Source organism: Procambarus clarkii, chromosome 51 (assembly GCF_040958095.1).
Source record: "Procambarus clarkii isolate CNS0578487 chromosome 51, FALCON_Pclarkii_2.0, whole genome shotgun sequence".
Classification (NCBI taxonomy): domain Eukaryota; kingdom Metazoa; phylum Arthropoda; class Malacostraca; order Decapoda; family Cambaridae; genus Procambarus; species Procambarus clarkii.
The window spans coordinates 11,734,045-11,755,104 of NC_091200.1; the positions used below are offsets into that span (position 1 = coordinate 11,734,045).

Consider the following 21,060-nt stretch of genomic DNA (forward strand, 5'->3'; position numbering starts at 1 on the left):
GCAATTATTGTTACTTGTAATCTTTTAATTGAATCATTTTTATCACAAATTTTAAATTCCCTCCCTCCCTCCTTGCCCCTATCTTCCTTCTCTCTCTCCTTTCCCCTATCTTATTTCTCCTCTCCCAACCTTCCTTCCACGGTGCCTGACGTTTCACTCCGTAATTTGGCAAGAGCTGGACCGTGGATGGAGACAAAGATCACAGATCGCTGTCTTCACCGATAGTTACTACGAGGTTCGGGCGTTGACGTTTGTTCCGTAATGGGATGGGGGGGAGTGGGGCATCCCATTCCCTCATCGAGGCGAGTTAGCAAGTTGATTGATGATCTGGGTGGTGTGGGATGAGGATGGGGGTGGGGGGGTGGGTGAATAAAGGGAAGCAGTAAAGGCAGTAGCAATTCATTTGAAGAGTTCATTGATGGGTAATATGGGAGGGACATCATCACCGGAACTGATGAGATTTAATTCTCGTGTGTTGACCCCCCTGACGTTGCAATTAATGATACAAAAAATTGCATTAAATATTTAAAAGTTAAACCAGTTCAAGTGGTGGTTTTGTTATTTTCATTCTTTTTGGGCATTGATTCCCTTTCTGTTTAGCTTGTTCACTACTATAATAACCACGGATACGACGATTCTGGCTCTCTTAATACTGATTCTGGCTCTCTTAATACTGAAGGTGGCCATATTGTTTATGGGCCGTGTAAGGTGGGTGGTGTTGGGATACTTTCAGTGATAGTAGAGCAAGGGAAGGATGGGGCGGTGGTCATTTACGCACTCGTAAATCCCGACAGATAATCCAATGTCTCCATAGACATTTTATTGGATGTGGTAAGGTACTAACGTCTCGGAACGGCGTCACAACCACACAGATTAGTCTCATCCATGCTATCTACCAAATTGGCCTATTGCTAACCTTAACAATCTCTTACGGAAAATGAAGCAATCTCTTGTTCACCCCATCCTCTGCCACTTAGCTCTTATTCTCATCTCTGCTTAACTACATAATTGGCCTATTTTCTAGTGTTTATGGACAGTATCGAGGTTACTGTAGGATAAGATACGGAGGTATAGTACAGATCGGTGTAATGGGGCAGCTCCCTCCTCACATATAGACACATGGGCGTCATCTCTAGACTTCATACCCACTATAGTTGGCGTCGACCAACCCTAAACTATTAAACGAAGAGGGCAACTTATGCCAGACTTTGCGTACACATCTGTTAGTCTTGCGATGATTTCGGGGCTCAACGTCCCCCCGCGCCCGGTCTTCGACCAGGCCATAGCTTTTGTTTTTTCCCGTTGGTGATTTTCAACTGGAAAGTTAGTTTTTATAAATATGTGTGTACCAATAAGGTCAACTCCTGCAGTTATTATATGTTGCCGCTAAACTGTAGCCTCGTGTAACTTCAGATTCAGACGCCTGTCCTTCGCAGAGGCTCAATCTGGATTCAGTGTGTTTTTTAAGCGGTAACCGCGTAATTTAAGAGCAAATGAACTTAAAAGGAAGTTAAATCAATTTGTGAATATATTCTGGGTGTAACGGGGAGGGGTCAATAGCGCTCACAAACTTTGATGGTGAATATGGTAACCGCTGCTCTTACGGGTCATAACACTACGTTCAGAGTCGTAACTCTGCGTTCACTACCCCCCGCAACCAAAGGCCATTGATTGCCATTAAGATACCCATAATGTGTGAATGAAGTATAATGGTAAAAGGGAGGGAGAGAGAGAGGGAGGGGGGAGAAAAATTGTTAATAGCGCTATCCTTTTCCTTTCCTCTTCTATCTGTGTCTTTTATTCTCCTATATTTATGCCCTTGAATCTCTTCCCCTTTGACTCCTCTGCTCCCCCACCCCACCCCCCTCTCTCTCTCACACACAATCTTTCTCCTCGAATTTCCATTATTAGATTATGTGACAAGTTTCAGGGATGACACACGCGATCACGTCATCATTACTGTCATCGTAAACATGAAAATTGAAATAATTGCGGCATTGTCGAGCAGAAGCTGTTGGGACGAAATGCTTGTGCGTGCATTTTTTTCCGTGTGTGTAGGGTTGATGGAAGCGCTTGCGTGTTGCTTAGGGCCCGATGGGAGTGCTATGGAAAGTTGTAGGGAAAAATCCCATCTTTTAGGAGTTGGTGTATAGCGTGTGTAGATACTGAGTAATGAGAAGGAACGAGAGATGGGGGCAGTAAGGGAGGAGGGATTGAGAGGGAAGGGAGGGAAGGCTAGGGTCTTAATTTAACGTTAATGAAGGATTTGAGAAATGAGATTGTTGGGGGATCCTGTCGTTGGTGTCGGGGGGGGGGGGGGGGATACGCAGGCATTATTGTATGGTAATTTTCGAGGAGTGTCATGGATATAATCTCGCTTTCGACCAGATGGTTTCTCTTATCTTTCACTTCCCCTTCCTCAGTCAAATAACGCCTAGGCCACTACTAACCGCCAAAATACTGTAGAGTATAGTAAATAAAATAGCATAGCTATAGAGCTTTTGATCAAATTACTTTTCCGGATGCCTGGAATCGACAAATTTAGTTTGACTTTGAAAATGCGATTACTGTACAGGTAATTATATTAGATTAAGGTCAATAAATGAAACTAGAGAATCGCATATATTCTGCACTGGGGATATTTTGAATTGTTAAGTGGATTCATGTCGTCCCATAGTTTCCTCTAGCCTTTAGTCGGGTGTTTGGGGCGAGTTCGTGTGTTGGATAGGCATCTGGAGGGATGTGGTACAAGTAGGTGTAGAGGGGATAGATAGATTTGTGGTGCAGGTGTTACAGGCTTCAGGGAGGGGTGTGATGCAGGGGCAAGAATTAAACCGAACACTAGCTTCACGAGTCAATTCAGGGGATGGAGCACAACTAGACTCTTAGAAACACTGCTAAGGCAGAGATGCCGAGGTTGGTGAGTGGATGAAAGTCTAGGAGGACCCCAGTACCCCCCGTTTCCAGAAATTTCGTTTCTTTTCGGCACCGGGCCAAATTTGTTAGGGATGTAATGGATTTATGAGCTTATGCGCTAAAGTTTGAATTGGAACTTTGAAAGTCTTTACAGATGGGTTAAAGAAATATTCGAGAGACTGCTCTCAGGAATTTCATCTTGGGATAGAGAATGGATAAACACGACGACATAGCCATACAGAATGAACGGTACATTAAGTTTTGTTAGACGGCTAATGTTACGATTTGCTAGACGGCTAATGGAACTGTTACGGTAAATAAGGGAGGTTAGGGGTAGAGGCAAGTGTGTAGTTTTAGGGGTAGGCCACAAAGGAGGGGAGGGTTAGCGTAGAGAGAAGGGAGGGGGAAGGTGTTGCGCAGGAATGTGGTGATGGTAGACGCTAGCATATCTCGCCCGCCCTCCTTGCTTGACACCTGCTACCTGGGCTGAAAGCAAAAACCAGTTTCTCCAAGGCAGGTGGGGCCCCGCTCGCCTCCACTTCTGTCTCATTGTCTAATATATTTATTATTGGACTTGTGGATTCCACTACTTGATTATTTATCCTCGTTGTCTGTGTAGTTCCCTTCACTTGGTTTCACCGGTATTCTAGTCAGGTTCTATTTTTCATCAACCGGACCTCAGTTTGTCGCATATATTACTCCTCGCCACCACCCGGCCACCCTTGCCAGACTCCTTGCCCCCACTCGTATAATTTTATGATTTTTATAATGCAATAATACTGCGCCCCCTTCACCGAATTATTTTTTTGTCCCAGCCTTTCATACATCATCCGCTTCCCAGTTCTGTTGAACCACCTCTCCTCTGGGTCACTGGTTCTCGCTTATCGTCCTCCTGCAATGCTCCCCACTCTTTCTTGTCTCTTATTCACTCCCCCCACCCAACCTGGGCTTGTTCGCCTCCTGCACTAGTGAGGACTCCTCGTATAGAGCTGGGTATGAAGGGGCCGAGTTAGTTCGTCAGAGTGTAAGGTGCGGATCACAGAGAGAACACCAGCAACTTTCGTTGTGTGGTGGCCGGTAGTGTACGTTGAGTTGGGGCTTGTTATAAATATTTTGCGCATGTAATTAATTTCGTAAATATATTACAGTATAATTTATTAGATTTATTATATATAATTAGTTTTTAGTTTTTATTAGTTTTTAGTCATTTTACTTGCATCTTAGTGAGTGTTAAACAGGGTATGTGTTTTATAACCAAATGCATCATGAAGGCAAAAAGAGTTTTCAACAATTTCAAGCTTGTGATAAGTTTCGATCACCCATAACCCACTCTTGACCACTTTTTAACTATCACTCAACCTTAATATGTACGCAAATCAAGATTTTTTTTTTTTAACTTTTGTTGGCAAGGCATTGCCAAACCGCACTCGTAAACAAAGCAGGTAAAGACTGTATAGTAACTGGAGAGATAAGACTAGCTGAAGAACAGTGCAAGGTTATATTATTAGTAACTGGTGGAGGTGTGACGAGAGGCCCACTTGCTCTCGCTCACCAGCTCTGGGTACATGGCTTTGTGCTACTCCCTTGTAGCCCTATTAAATACATATGCAATATATATTTATATTTAAATCATTTATTCACTGTGGGAGTAAAACCTATATATACTTGGTTGTCACAAACTAGACGTGTAGTGCTAATGTCTTCTAGGTAAGTCAATGAGCAAATCATAAGTCTCTGGTTGTCTTTTAAGAGGCTATAAAAGTATAAAATTTGCAACTATAAGTATGTAAGACAATAAGCGTGTGCAAAATGAGTTACAACTCTACACATGGCAATATAATTTCACTGTCTATAAGAGATAAAGCCTTCTTGATTGTATGAAGCTTAAGACTGTTGTGCAGTTAAAACTGTCTTGATTGTCATTGCGTAGGACAAAAATAGTTGCTAAGAGACGTGTATCTGAACAATGTAAATGTGAGCAAGTGAAATGGGGCGTATGGATACCGCAGAGTCGTGTGGGTCGGTGAAGCAGTCAGTCGTCGTCCTCGTCGTCGTCGTCGGTGAAGCAGTCAGCCGCAGTGGGTGTAGCTAGGTCGTGGTGAGGGAGGTAGCCGAGGCCGCAGTCATGTCGCGGAGGAGCGAGCCACAGCCACCAGGCCGCAGCACGGGCGGGATTTGTAGAGGCCGCTCTCAGCCGCCGCAAGGGAGGAATGTTGCACCGATTTGGGGGCACAGGCACACCAATGTGCATCTGAGCGAGGGGGTAAAGTCACGTCTTTTTGTGCACTAGGTCCTAGTGAGACTAAGAACACACACACCCCTTCAGGAGCCGCTAGAGACGATGGTAGTAGGCCGAGACGCCGTCACGCTGTGTAGGCTAGAACGAAAAACGGTCCCTGTGTTGTCAACAAAATGGCTAGTTTAGAAAGCCGCCTTTAAGACACTCTTTTGTCATCTCCTTCCGAGACCCATAGCTGTGGAGAGCCATGCTGGCAACGCCGCCGCGGCGTGTAGTAGGTTTAGGCTGGACCCTCCCCACGCAGGGCCGCCCCTGCCCGACCCTGGTGACCCCTCTGTATCGTCAACCGTGTCCTTCCACAAGACCCGACCGAGCCACTGCTTCCACTACGCCCTTACTCACTCGACCAAACTAGTGCAGATTTTTTATGAAGTCATGTGTGTGATTTTTGCAGTTTAATATTTATATCAATTGTATCCTTATTGTCATTATTTGTAATACGTCCTATTTTGGATTAAGCTTTTGTAATATTCATTGGTTTTTCATACTTGTACTGCATCTGTCTCTCTCTCACACTCACCGCCCACATAACGAGAGACGTGTTCGCCCATATCACTTATACCATATTTTCAGGTACGTAGTAGTTCTCTGTGGGGCAAAGGCAGACGGTAGCCTGTCTTGAATCTGTACCTCGTCGACAAGGTTCCAATTATAAACCTTAGCCAGGTAACGTACGCTTTCACATATCTTACATGCGGCTTGTTTAACGACCCGGTTCATGCGAGTATGATCAGGTAGGTAAGATATAGGTCAGATTCTCTCTCTTCTTTCTCTCTCTTTCTTTCTCTTTTTTTCTTTTTTCTTTTTCTTTTTCTCTTTCTTTTTCTTTCTCTTTCCTTTTCTTTCTCTCTTTCTTTTTCTTTTTCTCTTTCTTTTCTTTCTCTTTCTTTTTCTTTCTCTCTTTTTCTTTCTCTCTTCTTTTTCTTTCTCTTTCCTTTTCTTTCTCTTTCCTTTTCTTTCTTTTTCTTTCTCTTTCTTTTTCTTTCTCTTTCTTTTTCTTTCTTTTTCTTTCTTTTTCTTTTTCTTTTTCTTTCTTTCTTTCTTTTTCTTTTCTTTCTTTTTCTTTTCTTTCTTTCTTTCTCTTTCTTTCTCTCTCTCTCTCTCTCTCTCTCTCTCTCTCTCTCTCTCTCTCTCTCTCTCTCTCTCTCTCTCTCTCTCTCTCTCTCTCTCTCTCTCTCTGTCTTTTTTGTTCTTGTTTTTCTTTCTCCCTCCTTCTCTCACTCTCACCATGTCTCTCACTTTCACTCTCACTCTCACTCCTGCTGGCCTGTATACACGGTCTAGGAGACGTGCTGTAAGAGTCGGCGTTGCTCGCCCGACGCGCGCGTGTACACACCCCGAGCTAGACCGGTTGTGTTGACACCAGGCGTTGTCTTGGGGGGCCAGGGACGTTGTTGTTGTTGTTGTGCTTTGGGGGCCAAGAACAGCTGTTAACTTATATTAGGGGCCCATAAGCAGGTAGGTGTTTTGTGAGTCAAAAGATGTCGTGTATGTATTATATATAAATATATATATATAATATATATAATCACGAAGTCGTCAGCAACACTACATTCACGTTTGTAGACAGTTGCGGCTTTTGTTAATAAATGAGCAAGAGTTTATTTACTGTTTGGGTCAGACTTCATTAACTTTTTTTTGTTTTCCTTACATCCCCCTGTGTCTCATTAGCATCTGGTGAATCATAATATGTATATTTCATGATATTATTCATTGTAAGTTTTTTAATAAGTTCCAGCGCGCTGCTGCTCTCTGTCTGATGCGCCGCGTGTTGACTATTTACTCTTAGATTAATTGTAAGCATATTTTTGGTAAATTGTTATTCTTAAGACGATTGATCGTCCGCCGCCAGCGTGCGTTGAGCGTTGGAGCGCGCGCGCCTTGGTGACGAGGATGCCGCTCACTTTAATAAATATTAATAAAGCAAATGCGACTTGAGAAACTAAAAAAAAAATATTACCCAACCTATCGGAGCAAACACAAGTCAGGGTCACAGACCGAGTGGATTTTGTTTTTGTTGTGCTGGACAAAATTATTGTATTATTCTGATTGATTATATGCTCATTTGCTTCTTCTTCTTAGTCTCTTATCTCGTTCTTTTTTTTCACTTGATTAATTTGAAATACATTTGTTGCGTATCTGCATATTGATGGTAATTGTAATGTCGATATTAATGGTAGCAAGTTTGTCTTGCTGAAATTCTTGGAAGATTCTCATGTATTTCATAAATGTCGTGGCTCGAGGAAAATTGTTAGTTTAGCATAAAGGATATTCAGGTTGGGAAAGCAGATGTCACTTTTATTATTTGGGCTTGGAAAAACAACAGTTTTTTTTCTCATTTATCGTGAATACGAAAGCTATACAAAGGTCTAGGTTTCCCTTTTCTATTAACAAAAAATAAAAATCCATTCACCACAGCCAGACTGGCCGCTTATAACCAGTGTTATAATGCTTTGTTCGCAGAAATTCAACATGTTAGCAGATACGATATCGCAAACAATAAAGAATATTCACAAAAAAAGCCTCTTGAATAAAATGTTTGTGTGTTGGCGGGGTATTGACTTCAGGTTGTGACAACACCAAGCCTCGGCCATCACTACCGCAACACGGGAACCTCCCCCATGACGTTTCTCGCGCCCCCACCTAACCTCCTTTGGCCATGCCCATATCCTGAACAACCCACGCTGCACACACGCATTTCCAACCCATGTCTAGAGAGCCTGTATGTGAGACTTGACCCACCTGCAGGGGCTCTCTCTTCCTGTGCTGGATGTGTCTTTTTAAGAGCTATAGCAAGTTAGCGAACAAGTTAATGTAGTGTAGGTAAGAAGAGAGAGGGGGAGGTGACCCTTAGCAAAGCTACTTCTGGAAAGCCCCCGTGTGGCCGACGTCTCCGCGACACATGCCAGCGATGACCAGTGGGCTCTTCTGCTGCTCCTGCCGTTTCTGTTGCCTACTAGCCCATCCTGACACTGCACGACCTCCTCCAACATAGGAATGGTTTTTTGTATTTTTGTTCTTTTCCGCTATCGATATGCCCGCACGTCCATTCGTAGGAATACCTGGTAGATCTTCCTAAGAGTGCCTTTTTCAGTGTTCCCGCCAACCTATTTGTAATATATCCAGCTTTTCCTCGCCTTTCATGTTCTATTACGGGTACTTTACCTCATAAAGGTCCCCCTATTCCCCTTCTCGCCCTTTACCTCCAGAAACCTCCTTCATGGCGGGGAAGTCAGTCAGGCTGGGTCGTACTGGGGTCGTAGAAGCGAAGCAGGGCTTTGTCGATTGTACCTCAAACCTTCTCCCGTATCGCCTTCTACCCGCACCATCTTCGTCTACGTCTTCTTTGTCCTTTAAGCTTGTATGATTTTTGTATTTGCTGTGTCCGTTAGCTTGTGTATTCCAGAAAGCAATAATTTAGTCTTAGATTAGTAGGCACGAAGACAGACACTTAACTTGTAATCTCGCAAGTCTTCATCAGGGTCTAGTTCTATTTATGCTGTTGCTACTGCTACTGCTGCTGCTATTGCGAAGTATTACTAGTACTACCACCACAACTGCAACTATTGTACTACAGCTAGTCATCCGCAGACTAAATGGAACGGTTTCATGCCTCTTAAACCACAAGCACCTCATCCCGAGGCGACCACCACCACCACCACCACCACCACTAACTCCCGCCCTGTGACAACAAGTGTCCCTCTCCGACATCCACACGCAACTGGCCAGATATCCTTGCCTTGACCCAGTGAAATAAGTTTTGTGGAAGTGATGGCCCCGGCGGGGCCTTGTGACAACCTGAAGCAATATTTTCTGCTCGGTCATGAAGCTAATATAAAGAAGAAAAGTCAAATAGACACAATATATTTCCAAGTTATGGAAGGGGATGGGGGGAGTCTAGTATATATCGCTGAGAACACAACGAGCATACAGGCTAGATGCAGTAGTGATAAATTGCAAAATGCAAAGCCGGGGAGGAGTTTGGGGAGTTGAACAACTCCCAGAACCCCATCAAGCGGGTAAAGCCCCACTGCTAGAGTAGGGTAGAAAGGTGAGAAATATAATCCGAATACCTTGGGGGTAGGGAGTAAAGAGATTAGTAGTCGCAATATAGGAATCGAGGATAGAGTAATTCCACACCGTAACTGCGCCACACAGCGAGTGTAATATGGGGTTTTGGAACATTTTGCTACTAACGACAATGGTGTACATATTGCGTGGAGCGTGCGACCGCTGGCCAAGTGAAATTTTCATCGAAAACTAATTTTTTTTTTTTTAACCCACAAGTTGTAAGTTTTCGTTAATATCTTTTAATGTGTGACCAGTTGGGATGATTTAGGCTTATCTTTATATATCATCTGCACATCTACGATTCTCTGAAGATATTACCGTAAGCGCAAAGGTGAATCCACATTAATTTTATCGTACTTTCGTCAGCGATTTGTTCGAACTCGTTTCTCATCGTTAGCAAGTTGGTATTGCTTAGACTTGTATACGAGTGGTTTCTTGTGACTGATTTTTAATATCCATTTCACAACAGTTGATGTTCTCTTATCTACGTGTACTGTTTAACAACGTAATGTGAAAGGCATTATGCTTTTTATATCGGTTATATATTTTTAGTATATTAACGTGAATTTAACTTTAGAGATCTATATGGTCGGCTATAGCACTGTCGTTCAGCCATGACTTATGGTTCGACTAACAGCCTAATAATTAAGACCTGTACCGAACTTCCTGATCTACTTCGATGGGGTCAACTAACCCTTAAGCAGAGATCGATCGCCACTAACACTCCATCGACGGACGGACTTGTGGATTCACCCTAACCTCTTGACCCCCGCTGGGTCCGATCGCGGCCATGGTGACGGCATCGACGACATGTGACGGAGGAAAGTGCCTCACCACCACCACCACCACCACTACTACTACTAGCACCACCACCACCAGCACCACCAGCTCCTCGTCGTGCCACTACGCGTGATGCTGCAGCAAAATGAGCCTCTTGCGTGTTATCTTAGTTACTCGATTGTGCTGCCTTATCAAACGTAGTGGATCTCCGATCTGTTTAGTGTTTTTCTCGGTATCTGTTGTTTAGGGGTTTCAGATTTTTAATGTTAGTGAATAGGAAGAGATTTTTATAGCGTCATGATATTTTGCGGAAATACATTTTGAGAATCTAGATGTGCAGAATGCGGGGTTTGCGGAAATAAACCATGAAACCTTTTCTTAAAAGGAAGAACAAATGCGTAAATAGTAAAAGTAAACGATATTACTTAGTTACAAGTTGGTTTTGTATTTTTCGTGGGAATGAGCCTTGTGTTGAGGGTCGAAGAATCCTGGTATTAACCTTCCCGAAACTTTCACTTGTATGTGTATAACGAATCCCCTGACGTGTTGGGTGGAAGGCCTCGCACGCTCCTCATCGTATATAAGTTGTGGATATCGCATCTTGGAGAAAATATGCGTATGAGAATATAAAATTATTTTGTGGAGGTAACTTTATATTTTAAGCACACGTTATGTATGCAGAATATAAGGGCTGGAGAATTGTTGTCAAGCCTTAAATTTTATGTTTGCAACGTGGTCAAATGGCGTAAAGTTTCCTGGCAATAAGTAGGGATTTATGACGAAATGAAGCACCGAGGTGGGATATTAGGAAAATAATACATGTGTGTGTAGGGGGGGGGGGGGGAGGGGAGCTATCCAAGTGGGTGAGCTATCGTAAGTCTTGTTAAGTTGGCGGCGCAGCAGACTCCTGAAGACGCCATTTTTCTTAAGCCTCGAGTTCATATATTCTTTAGAGCCTAGATAAACTCCGAGTATATGTGCTCCATTTTGAATTACGGTTTTTGTTACAGCCCAAGTTTTATTTTTTCGTTACAGTCTAAGTTTTATTTTCCCCTCGTTCAGTCTTCTCTGCATTTCTCTATTAGCAAAGTGATGTCTCTTTAAGTGCGTCGGGTTTCGAGGTGTGGTAAGTGCGTTATAGCGAGTCCTATTATATTGAGGTTTACGGTAGAATGGGGCAGGGGTCGACCTACTGGCGTGGTGTGACCTTGGGAAAGGGTAGAGAGAGTCGGTGGCTTTCGGTGAGAGTCGATGACCTGACGTATATCGTATAGTGGTGATGCTTCCATGTGGCGGCGTATACACGCAGCGAGCGGCAGCAGTGCTCCAGGGTTACGTACAGTAGTGCTTACGGAAACTGGGACAGAGACGGAGGAGTGGGGCTGCCAAGGGTTGCGGGGTTCTCCTTTGTCCGTTCCAGCCTTAGTTCCTGGATTGGAAGATTGATCTTGCTCCATCTCTAAGACACTGTTCCTGCTCTCACACTCCATCACTTAACAAGTCTTCCACGTCAGTCATGATTCTCGCCACCCTTCCTCCACATCCCAATATTCATCCTTATTTTGTCCACTCCGTCCTTCCATTTCTTCTTCGCTACCTCATTCTCTTCCACGTACTGTGACCACAACTGTTAACTCTCCCTCCGCTTGAAGTATAATTCTTGTTCTATCCCAGCTCTTCTTCCATTAACCTTAGATCTCCCCCACTTGTTCTATCCCATTTCCTCTCCCGTCAACCCTAGAGCCCCCCTTCCCCACAATTCTCCGGACCAGTTACCGTAATTTTGCGCAAAGGAATCCTCCATTTTTTTTTGAGTTTAGGGAAACAGCTTTGCGAGGGGTAGAGGAAGCAAGTCAACTCTTAAGATATTTCGTTTCGAAGCAGAGTAAACAAATTTTTAAGGCTTGTCAGACCGACAAAAACTCGTTTTTTTGTTGGGCCTGAGATGGTGCAATTTTGTTTGTTGCCGTATTCTTTAAGATGAGCGTCATACATAGTGGGAATCGTTATCAGTTTGGAATGGGGTTGATGTTTCGGAAACAGGAGGGGCACTTACTGTGGTAATTTAGCGTGAGGTTGACGATTAGAGGTTTTCCCATGCCTGTAGGTAGACTCGTTGTTGCGTTATTGCAAGCACCAAAGGCCCGACGTGTTGCGCTTTCCTCTTTTTTCTTCTTTACAGTAGGGTTGACTAGCGATGGCGATATGAATTTAATTATCAGTCGTGTAAATGTTAAAGGTTGCGAGAGAGGAGGATTCCTAACCCAAAAGCCCCCGCTACGGGCCTCCCGCGTGAGCGCAGTGAAGGAATGTCCTCAGGGAGGGGGAAGTCGAGGACACAGGTTTTGGAACAAAATATTGGCCAGGGGTGTCTCTGGCGCACCTCTGGACCCAGCAAGTGGCAATCGCCTCTGTCTGCGTCCGCCCGCTCTCTAGTGCTTTTGTCGTTTATTTTTTAATATTTTTTTGCTTCGTGTTCATGTGCAATGTTGATTGACATTAGCGATCTGAAGCACTGATTAGTGCGTCACTTATTTTACCGTGCAGCGTCGTTCTTAGTCGTTATCTATAGGACTTGTTTGTCGTGGTTTGCGTGCGACGCGTTGCGGCTGTCCCGTCATTTTGGAGCACTGCTTTACTTGATCCTGTCGAGACATCTTTTCCACTGGGACGGAAAGGTCATCCATGGCGTTGTTAGCACTGTTCTCTCAGCGTGGGTACGTCTTGACATATTAGTGGCAGTCCGTGTAAAGTGACAGTACTCCGTCTCCACACAATACTGACGGACGTTATGCAACTTGATCTTTTCTTAATCTTTCATGTTTCCAGTTTGTTCATTCAAACATGCCCCATTAAGTTCCTTTTTTTGTTTTCGTCCCCCCCCCTCTTCCAAGTTCTGCGTAATTGTGCTAATCCATTTCTTTCACTGGAGCTCCGTGCTATAATTTGTAAGATACGTAACATAAGCATACGGTTTAGATATATTAGAGATGTATATTAATTAATTATATAAATGTGGTATATATTTTCCTCTATCGATGTATCGAACTTCCGAGACGAGAATATAAAGTATCATGAGTTTGCTGCGTCTTTAACTTTACATAAAGTGTAATAGTCTGATAATGTAGCCTAGTAATTAACGTTTTTCTGTACGATACCTGGGAGCGTTCAGAGCCTTATATTAGGAGTTGACGTTATTTTCGTGAACGTGCATTTATATGATGGACAGTACGCTTTAAAGTTGTCACTGCCGTTACTAATTTAACGGTAGTTATCAATAATTATTATTTTGATGATTTTGTGTTGGTTGTATGTCTTAAAAACCCTTATTAGAAAAATACGTAATTTGATTGTGTCAAATGCGCATTTGACAGAGTAAGGTCCACAAATCGACTCGTGTCTCCACCTCTTGAATCCCCTACCACAATGTTTGCTGGCGGATCCGCAACCATAGCTAGCTTGACACTAATACCGGGCACCCCTTCTACTAGTACTACCACCACCACCACTACTGCTGCACGCTCTTCACTACACTTGACTAACAGCTTAGCTATTGTCTTGATATGAAGCACCGGGTGATGAGTAACCTCTTGGATTATTATTTATAATTATCATCATTATTTTGCTGTTGATCTGTTGTGGTTTTGACAATGAGGATGATTTAACAGTTGACTGCGGATCCGCCTACCCACCGCCTGGGTCTTTCCGCGAGGCTACATGTGTGTTGATGGTGAATGGTGGTGAGAGCTGATGGTGACACCGTTGGCGTAGATGCACTGATATGATGATGCTGATGGTGATGTTGATGGTCTTTTTTTTTTTGTACTTGTTAAGGTGTGCTGGTGGCCTCTTGTTGCGCTTGTGTTTGTGATTCACACCTTTAAACTTAGAGCGGTAGGGTATAGAGTAGTTAGTCGTATCTATAAAGTATTTGTCAACCACTGATAACCCTTGACCCCTTTCTTTATGTTAACTTTCTCCTCGGTGCCACAACGTAACTGGCACTGCTTTGTAGGTGGATAAATATTTTGTGGAAGTGGATTAGGTTGTGGAACCGCACGAGTGGATTATTTTTTTGTCTTAATGCACACTCCTCCTTTGTTCTAATTTAGGAACAATTACTTTTCTTTAATATATAAATATTTAACTATACATTTTCTCTGATTTCTGACAAATCATGTTTAAGCTTAAAATCACGTCAGTTTAGTTTTGCTTGTAAGATAACATTTAAGGAGGCGGATATATCTTAATAGAGGGCATCTATAGGCATTTAAGAAATTAAACACACATCTTTTTTCATTATAACATTTACAGGCTTTACTAGGAAACTTACGAAAAATCGAAATTGTACTGAATTCAAATCTAGATAAGGGCAATTGCTTGTATGCCATAATCTGATCATGTAACTAACGAGCCGCGGCAGCACAAGGCTGTCGCAATGAGTCTGTCTCCCGGGCCATGTACTGTTACCGCAATCAGCAGAGCAAATCTAGGCGTGCTCCATCCTCCTTCACGGTGCTTTTCAATCCTCCACCCCTACCCATGCTAGCCTCAGCAAAGCTAGCCCCCCAAAGCCTCCTTCCAGATTATGGGCGCGGATTCCAGCCCAAGTTGACTCGCGAGGGGCCTATGTTCTCTGTAATCTGGATGTAAACAGCTGGGAGTAGCATTGCTCTGGTGGCAGCCTGTACCTTTCCTATTTTCGCACAGATTTGCTAGGCCCCCGCTGGGCTAGCGCGGTGTTAGATGTACGATAACAAGCACTTTCCATCAGAAAGTTGGCTTGCAACGACGACGACGACGACGACCACAGCAACAGGGCCCTTGGTGCTGGACTCAGCCCTCCTCTACTTCCCCGAGACCCCGTTCCTTCCCTTACACTCGTGCACCACCTCCTTTTGCCCTTCCTTACTATATCCTTTTGTTATTTTTTTTTAACGTTAGGAATAATTTCTTGTGGAAACAGAAATGACCCGGGAAGCTGCCAGACTCATTCAGTCCTGTTTCCAGTAATTCCTAGCGTGCGAAATGTAGCCAACTTTCTCCATTTAAGGATTAAATTTGCTCCAATTGATATAAAGGTTGGTGGGGAAATTTTAACTAATTAATGCGTCGCGAATGCGGGAAAAATATAATAGGACAAATAATATATTTACCAATATATATTACGATTCTGAAGCGAATTTGCGTTTAGCTATTCTCCTGAAAATATCCAAGCTGCCTGGCACCCAGAATGATCCTCCCGTCACCGTAATAATGATGGGCGAATCTCCCAATCCTCTCCATGTTGTCCTTGTCTCCATTTTTCAAGTCTATGCACTTTGATGATCCTTATAGAAGGCTCTCCTCACCTTGACCTACGAGGCCCTTCTTATCCTCACCCTCTCCCACTTCTCACTGATTCCTGGATACCACATTATCCCCTTTCTTTAAATCCAAGTTAAAGAATCACCCCCCCCTGTTTCTTAGTCTTTTTATCCTTCTTAATCCGGAAGATTTTAAAGTAGATTTTCTTTATCCTGGTCTTTTGAAGTTCCCAATACGAAGAGATGGTCTATCCTGACCCCTCTCGCAAATCTTAATCCTTAGCCTTGAAGCACTACTTTCAGTGAGATGGCATATCCTAATCCTTGCCCCTGAAGCACTGCCTTCAGTGAAATGGCACATCCTAATCCTTGCCCCCCCCCCTCACCCCCTGAAGCTCTCCTCCAAGAGAAGCTCACTTGCACCCATGGAGATTCGCCCCGCCCCCGTGTGGCGCGCGTGTCACGGCAATATGGCAGCAGCATCATCAACGACGGCACCACCACCACCACCATCAGCAGCCAAGATAAGGGCCGACGGCTCTTTGTTGCCTCAGGGACAGGGGCAAGTACACCAGGTAATATACCCTACACTTCCCCCTAAGGCTCCTCCTCCTCCTGTGCTATCACCGTTTTCTCTCCTTCTGAGCTGGTTCTCCTCCATCTTCCCCGTCTAGTCTCTCTTTGGCTTAAGATCTTACGGAAACGGAACAGATTCTGGATGTGTCATGGCAGGTTGGTTCGTAAGTGGGGTAAATCGCACCTTCGAATAATGGGTACATGAGGTAGGCAGAACAATCAGTAGTAATCAAAGATATTGGAGTGGTGTAACTGATGTAATCTGTCGGGTGCTCCCATGTTTGGCCCCCATTACCGCAATTTGTGTGGTGAATCTCCGTTCCTTACCCCCATACCCTCAATTCCTTGTAATCCTTCCCATTCCATATTTCAATCTTTTTAACTTTACTGCACCACTAACTGGATAAGATCGTTTGACTCTAACATCTCCTCTTGGGGGGGAAAGGCCTCTTAATAGGCTGCTTTTGACAATCTGTGATGACCTTTCCACCAATCACATTCGAGCAGCTGTTACCAGCTGCTAAGTTTGTGTTTGTTTGGCAATCCCGCATCGAGAGACGAAGCCAGTCATATTGCAGTGCCTTTTTAAGCAAGTGGATATGTGCCAGTGTCAAACCTCTTTACTATCCGGCTGTGAGTGGAGGATCGCAAAGACCTGCTTCTGGGGGGATTCGCCAGGACCCTCGAGTGGCATCGCGTAGAAGAGGCCAGCGGTTAACAACAGCAACGAGAATAGTAGAAGCCAAGCACCTGTGGTGGGGGAACATGATATATATATATCTATTTTTTATATCTCTCTTTGTGCCCCCTGTCTCTCTGCCTTATTCCCTACCACTCCTGTACCTCTTCTGACCCATCTGTCCTTCAGGGAAAAAAAAAAGTTAGTTTTTTTGCGGAAGTGGAACCAAGTGTGGATTCGCTAATGACAGATTATCAAATTAGTATCGGTACCTTGTCTATTTTGATAATTTAGTTAATGTACAGCAAATTGACTAAATATGAACTATTTAAAGTGCTTGTTTAAGTTATGATTAATGTTTTTAATAATCATGTTCAAGAACATTACCGACGGAATTTTGTTATAAAAAAGTCTTAACAAAAAAGTTTATAAAATACGTGGTGGAAAGAAATGAAATAATTTAAGGAAGAATAATATTGAGCCGTGAGCGTTCGTGGGAGCCAAGAGAACGGTTACAGGTAGGAGTGAGCCTCATGTTTGCTCGGGCGTGCTGAGGGCACTAGGACACTTTTAAGGATTCCTTAAGTCATTTAAGATCCAAGCTTTGGTCTTTGAGCGCTTTACACTCTTTGTTCTCACCCACAGTTGTCGTTAATTACAATTTCTGGGATTATAGGTTGTACCCAAATTTTATCATTTCAATATCTTAGTTGAAATTACCGTTTTTCTATATGGGTGGTTATCAGCTGGTTATTGGAGACTGGAAGGGAACTCGTAAGGAACAAGGTACGTCGCACAAGCCCAAGGGGTCACGGGGTCTGTTGTGGGCCGCGCTCTGGCGTCCGGGTTATTATCGTACCTGAGGCAGCGAGGTCCGCTGACGTCAATCCGATAGTCTTCCCTAAACATTATCTTTAACATTGGCTGTGCCTGAGTCATGGAGGGTTTACGGACATCATAAGTTTAGCAGTCTTTGATATTTTGTCGTAAATGGATGACAGTCCTATTTGGTTAAGGTATTTGATAAGAGAAGCGGTAAGAATACTCTTTAAATTAGCGTTCCTCTAAGTACTGACTTTGTCGTATGTTGACAGCTTAAATGTGATCAATAGCCTGCAGAATGCAGAAATAAATGTGAAAATTCCCAAGTAAACTTTTTTTTTTTTTTTTTTTTTTTTACGTTTCTTCGTGTTCACAGGGAAGGCGATGCCTTCTGCTGGAGTATTAGCATTGTGATATAGTATAAAAGTTGGATTTTTTTTGTTGTAATTTTTTCCTAAATGTTTTTCAATTTTTGTTTTTATTATACTGTTCCATGACTTCATATCTTGACTATCATTCGTATCGGCCATTTAAATTTAATATCTTTAACAAATTTTTTTGGACAATTTGAGTTGAATCTTATTGATTACTTAAAATGTCCTTAAAGAATTCGTAGCTCTTGTACTCAACGCGGGTCGTGATAGATTGTATAATAAATCCTCTTTAGGATTCCTTTCGGTGATACTATAACATGTAAATTATGTAAGGTTATCATGATTTTTCAATCAATACGCAGATATGCCTACAGTTGTATTTGTTCACTTAATCCACTTTTTCTTTCAAATTAAATCGGTTGCCAATAAAAGTCTTCAAGTCTTTCCTATTTCAGACTTCTCTCTATTCTGAGCACGTATAATCTTTCATTTATTTAATCATTGTCTGCTGTAAGCATGTTCTCACTTTAACTTAAGAGGGAGCTTACGAGCTAACCCAACTATGTGGTCAGACCTACGACTCGCGTTTGCTCCTTGCTCGTCTCCTTGTCTTCCACCAGATGGAGGATGACGGCCTCCATGGTAACGATGACACCCGCTGCTTCATCCTCTCCACCCTGGCGGCCCAGCGGACGGCCAGGACGGCGTGTGTTCTCTGTCACCAGGCGCTCCTCGTCTTCGACCGCTACCCTCTACTGGATGGGACCTTCTTCCTCACACCGATCCAGCATGCCAAAGCTGCCATTCCTGTAAGTGTTTTGCCTTCCGTGTGTACTCTCCTAGTTGTGCTTGCAGGGGGTTGAGTTCCGGCTCTTTTGGTCCTGCACCTCAATTGTCAATCCTTATTTATTGTACAGATTACTTATTTGAAGTTACAAAACAAATACTTAAACAAAATACACACACACACACACTTTAACTTAAGTGTACTTGCCTGGCACTTTGTAGGACCGAGCTTCAGCTCCTGGACCTTGTCTTTGTCAATTTCTGAAGCAGTGACTCGCCCCATTTGTTTCTTGTTCTTTTTACTTTTAAAATTATGGATGGAGTTATTCTTTGCTATTTCCCATTCTAATTTATTTCAATGGCTCACCAAAAAATCGCATCTTATGGTAGTTCACTGTCAACTTGAATCCTTAAACCTTCAATTGACTGATTAACTAGTTCACAAACTCTTTAGGCTCTTTGATACTTTATTTTTAATCTATATTTACTATTTGTGCCTGCTGCAGAATCGAGCAATTAGCTCTGGGACCCCAAATTTCTAACAGAACAATTTTTTCCTCTGTATACTGTGTGTATTTATCTCTTAACAAAAGCATGTACACACACATCCCCCAGGAAGCAGCCCGTAGCATCTAACTCCTAGGTACTTATTTTCTGCTAGGTGAACAGGGCATCAGGTGAAAGAAACTGCCCACTTGTTTCTGCCTCGGCCGGAATGGAACCCAGGCCCTTCATGTATTTTGCCAAGTTGTTCTATGTCTGCCCTGTCAGATTCCTTGAGCATTTTTTGTGTTAAGATCTTCTGTTTCTTTTATCGTCCAGTGTTCAGGTCCAATTTGTTTTAATCCTAAGCCATAAGTTGTATCTCTTGGTTCCGAGACTAATCTGGTGGTAACCTTTAGATTTTCTCACTTAATTTTGTGCTTGAGATATGGGCAACTCCTTTGTTACATACTCCACAGGGGGTCTTAACATTTAGTGTGTATAGTTTCCTGCATTATTTATTGTTCAGATTTCTGAAGGCAGTCCTTATGTTTGTCAAACTTGCAGCAATGTGCAGCTGATGATATTCAGTTAATGTTATGTTTTGGTCGTTTGTCATATCCTTTTACATTTGGTGCCTTAAATGTTTTCTCTTGGTTTCTGTCCTCATCATCACTTGGAATGTACCAGCATTCAACTTCGGAATAATCTGCTATCTTATAAACTGCAAGAATCTACCATTCTTGCAATTTATCCAGGTCTTCTCGTGTTTTATCACTAACATCCTGTGTTTATTTTCATTATTCATAAACATTGATATATGAATGAATTTATATTTTGGAGATCTAATATTAGTTAGATAACTTCTATTAGATAACATGCATACAGTTTATAATGTATACCAGTATATTCAAGCTAATACTCTACTTGAAAAGGGAGGGTGTCATTTCTATATTACTATGCTTTTTTTTCTCTATCCAGTTTTTCATCTTGTACGTTTATTTTATCTTGCACGTTTAAAGCACAGTTGTGCATCGTTTCCCAATTTTCCGACACGTTCTAGTCTCGTGTCTGAATTCTGTTTTAGCTAAACCTTCCCTCCCACCCTGTAACTCTTGACCTTTACTTCATTACCTGCTCGGCCCACACACCCTCCCAGGGGTGACTGACATTTGCACCGCATGCCTTACCCTCTCATCCCACCTCACTACCACTTTGGCCTACTGTGCCCCCGTCTTTCCCTCTTAGAGTTCTAGATACTCAATCTTGTCTAGTTCATGAGTCTTGTAAGAGCCTTGTAGTTTGAATTTTGAAAGAAATGTATATCCCAGCCTGTATCTCGCCTTGTGTCTCAGGTTACAAGTACAGTACACAAGTAATTTACATTAACATGATCGGCTTGCCCGAGATGAAGTGAGCCACTCAAAAAAATAGATGCTTGAATCTGTTCTTAAAATCTATTTTCTTTTAATAAATGCTTGGAAGAACATTCTCGACAATGTTAAACTGTTCCTGCACATGGCTGAAAAATGCCATCCGTAGTGCATCTAGTTTGTAGGGTATCTTGTAGGTCAGGGCTGTAAGGGCACCTCAGGATCTCCGAACTGCAGCAGTCATGGAGGCTACTGCCAGGGCTGTAGGGGCACCTCTTTGCAGGCCAAGGTTTTAGGGGCGTTTACATTGAAACACCCTCATGTGGTGAAGGAGAAATTGCATCATACGATGACCTGAGAGGGTGAATTGAGTCTTGTGTGAAACCCATCACTTGGGCGAAGGATACAATGCACATTATTTTGATTGTTGCCAGAGACGGCCAGTTTATTGCGTACCCCATACATTCAATGAGCGATAGCGCAAATAGGATTACAGAGGGCACAAAAGGTCTTTTTCAGACCTCGACGGAGATTGTTACATTAACCGCTACGTCTATCCTGCACACATTATGATGTCTGCTAGTTAGAACGATTT

The 21,060-nt window shown here is 43.0% G+C and overlaps 1 protein-coding gene across 1 annotated transcript in view; it reads left to right on the top strand.

Moving 5' to 3' along the window:
- The window catches only part of heca (hdc homolog, cell cycle regulator), a 95,956-nt gene that overhangs the window by 59,894 nt on the left and 15,002 nt on the right, over positions 1-21,060 (top strand). Inside the window, exon 3 of the mRNA XM_045769133.2 lies at positions 18,444-18,632. Coding sequence (XP_045625089.1) covers positions 18,444-18,632 — 189 coding nt within the window. The remainder of the gene's footprint in view (positions 1-18,443; positions 18,633-21,060) is intronic.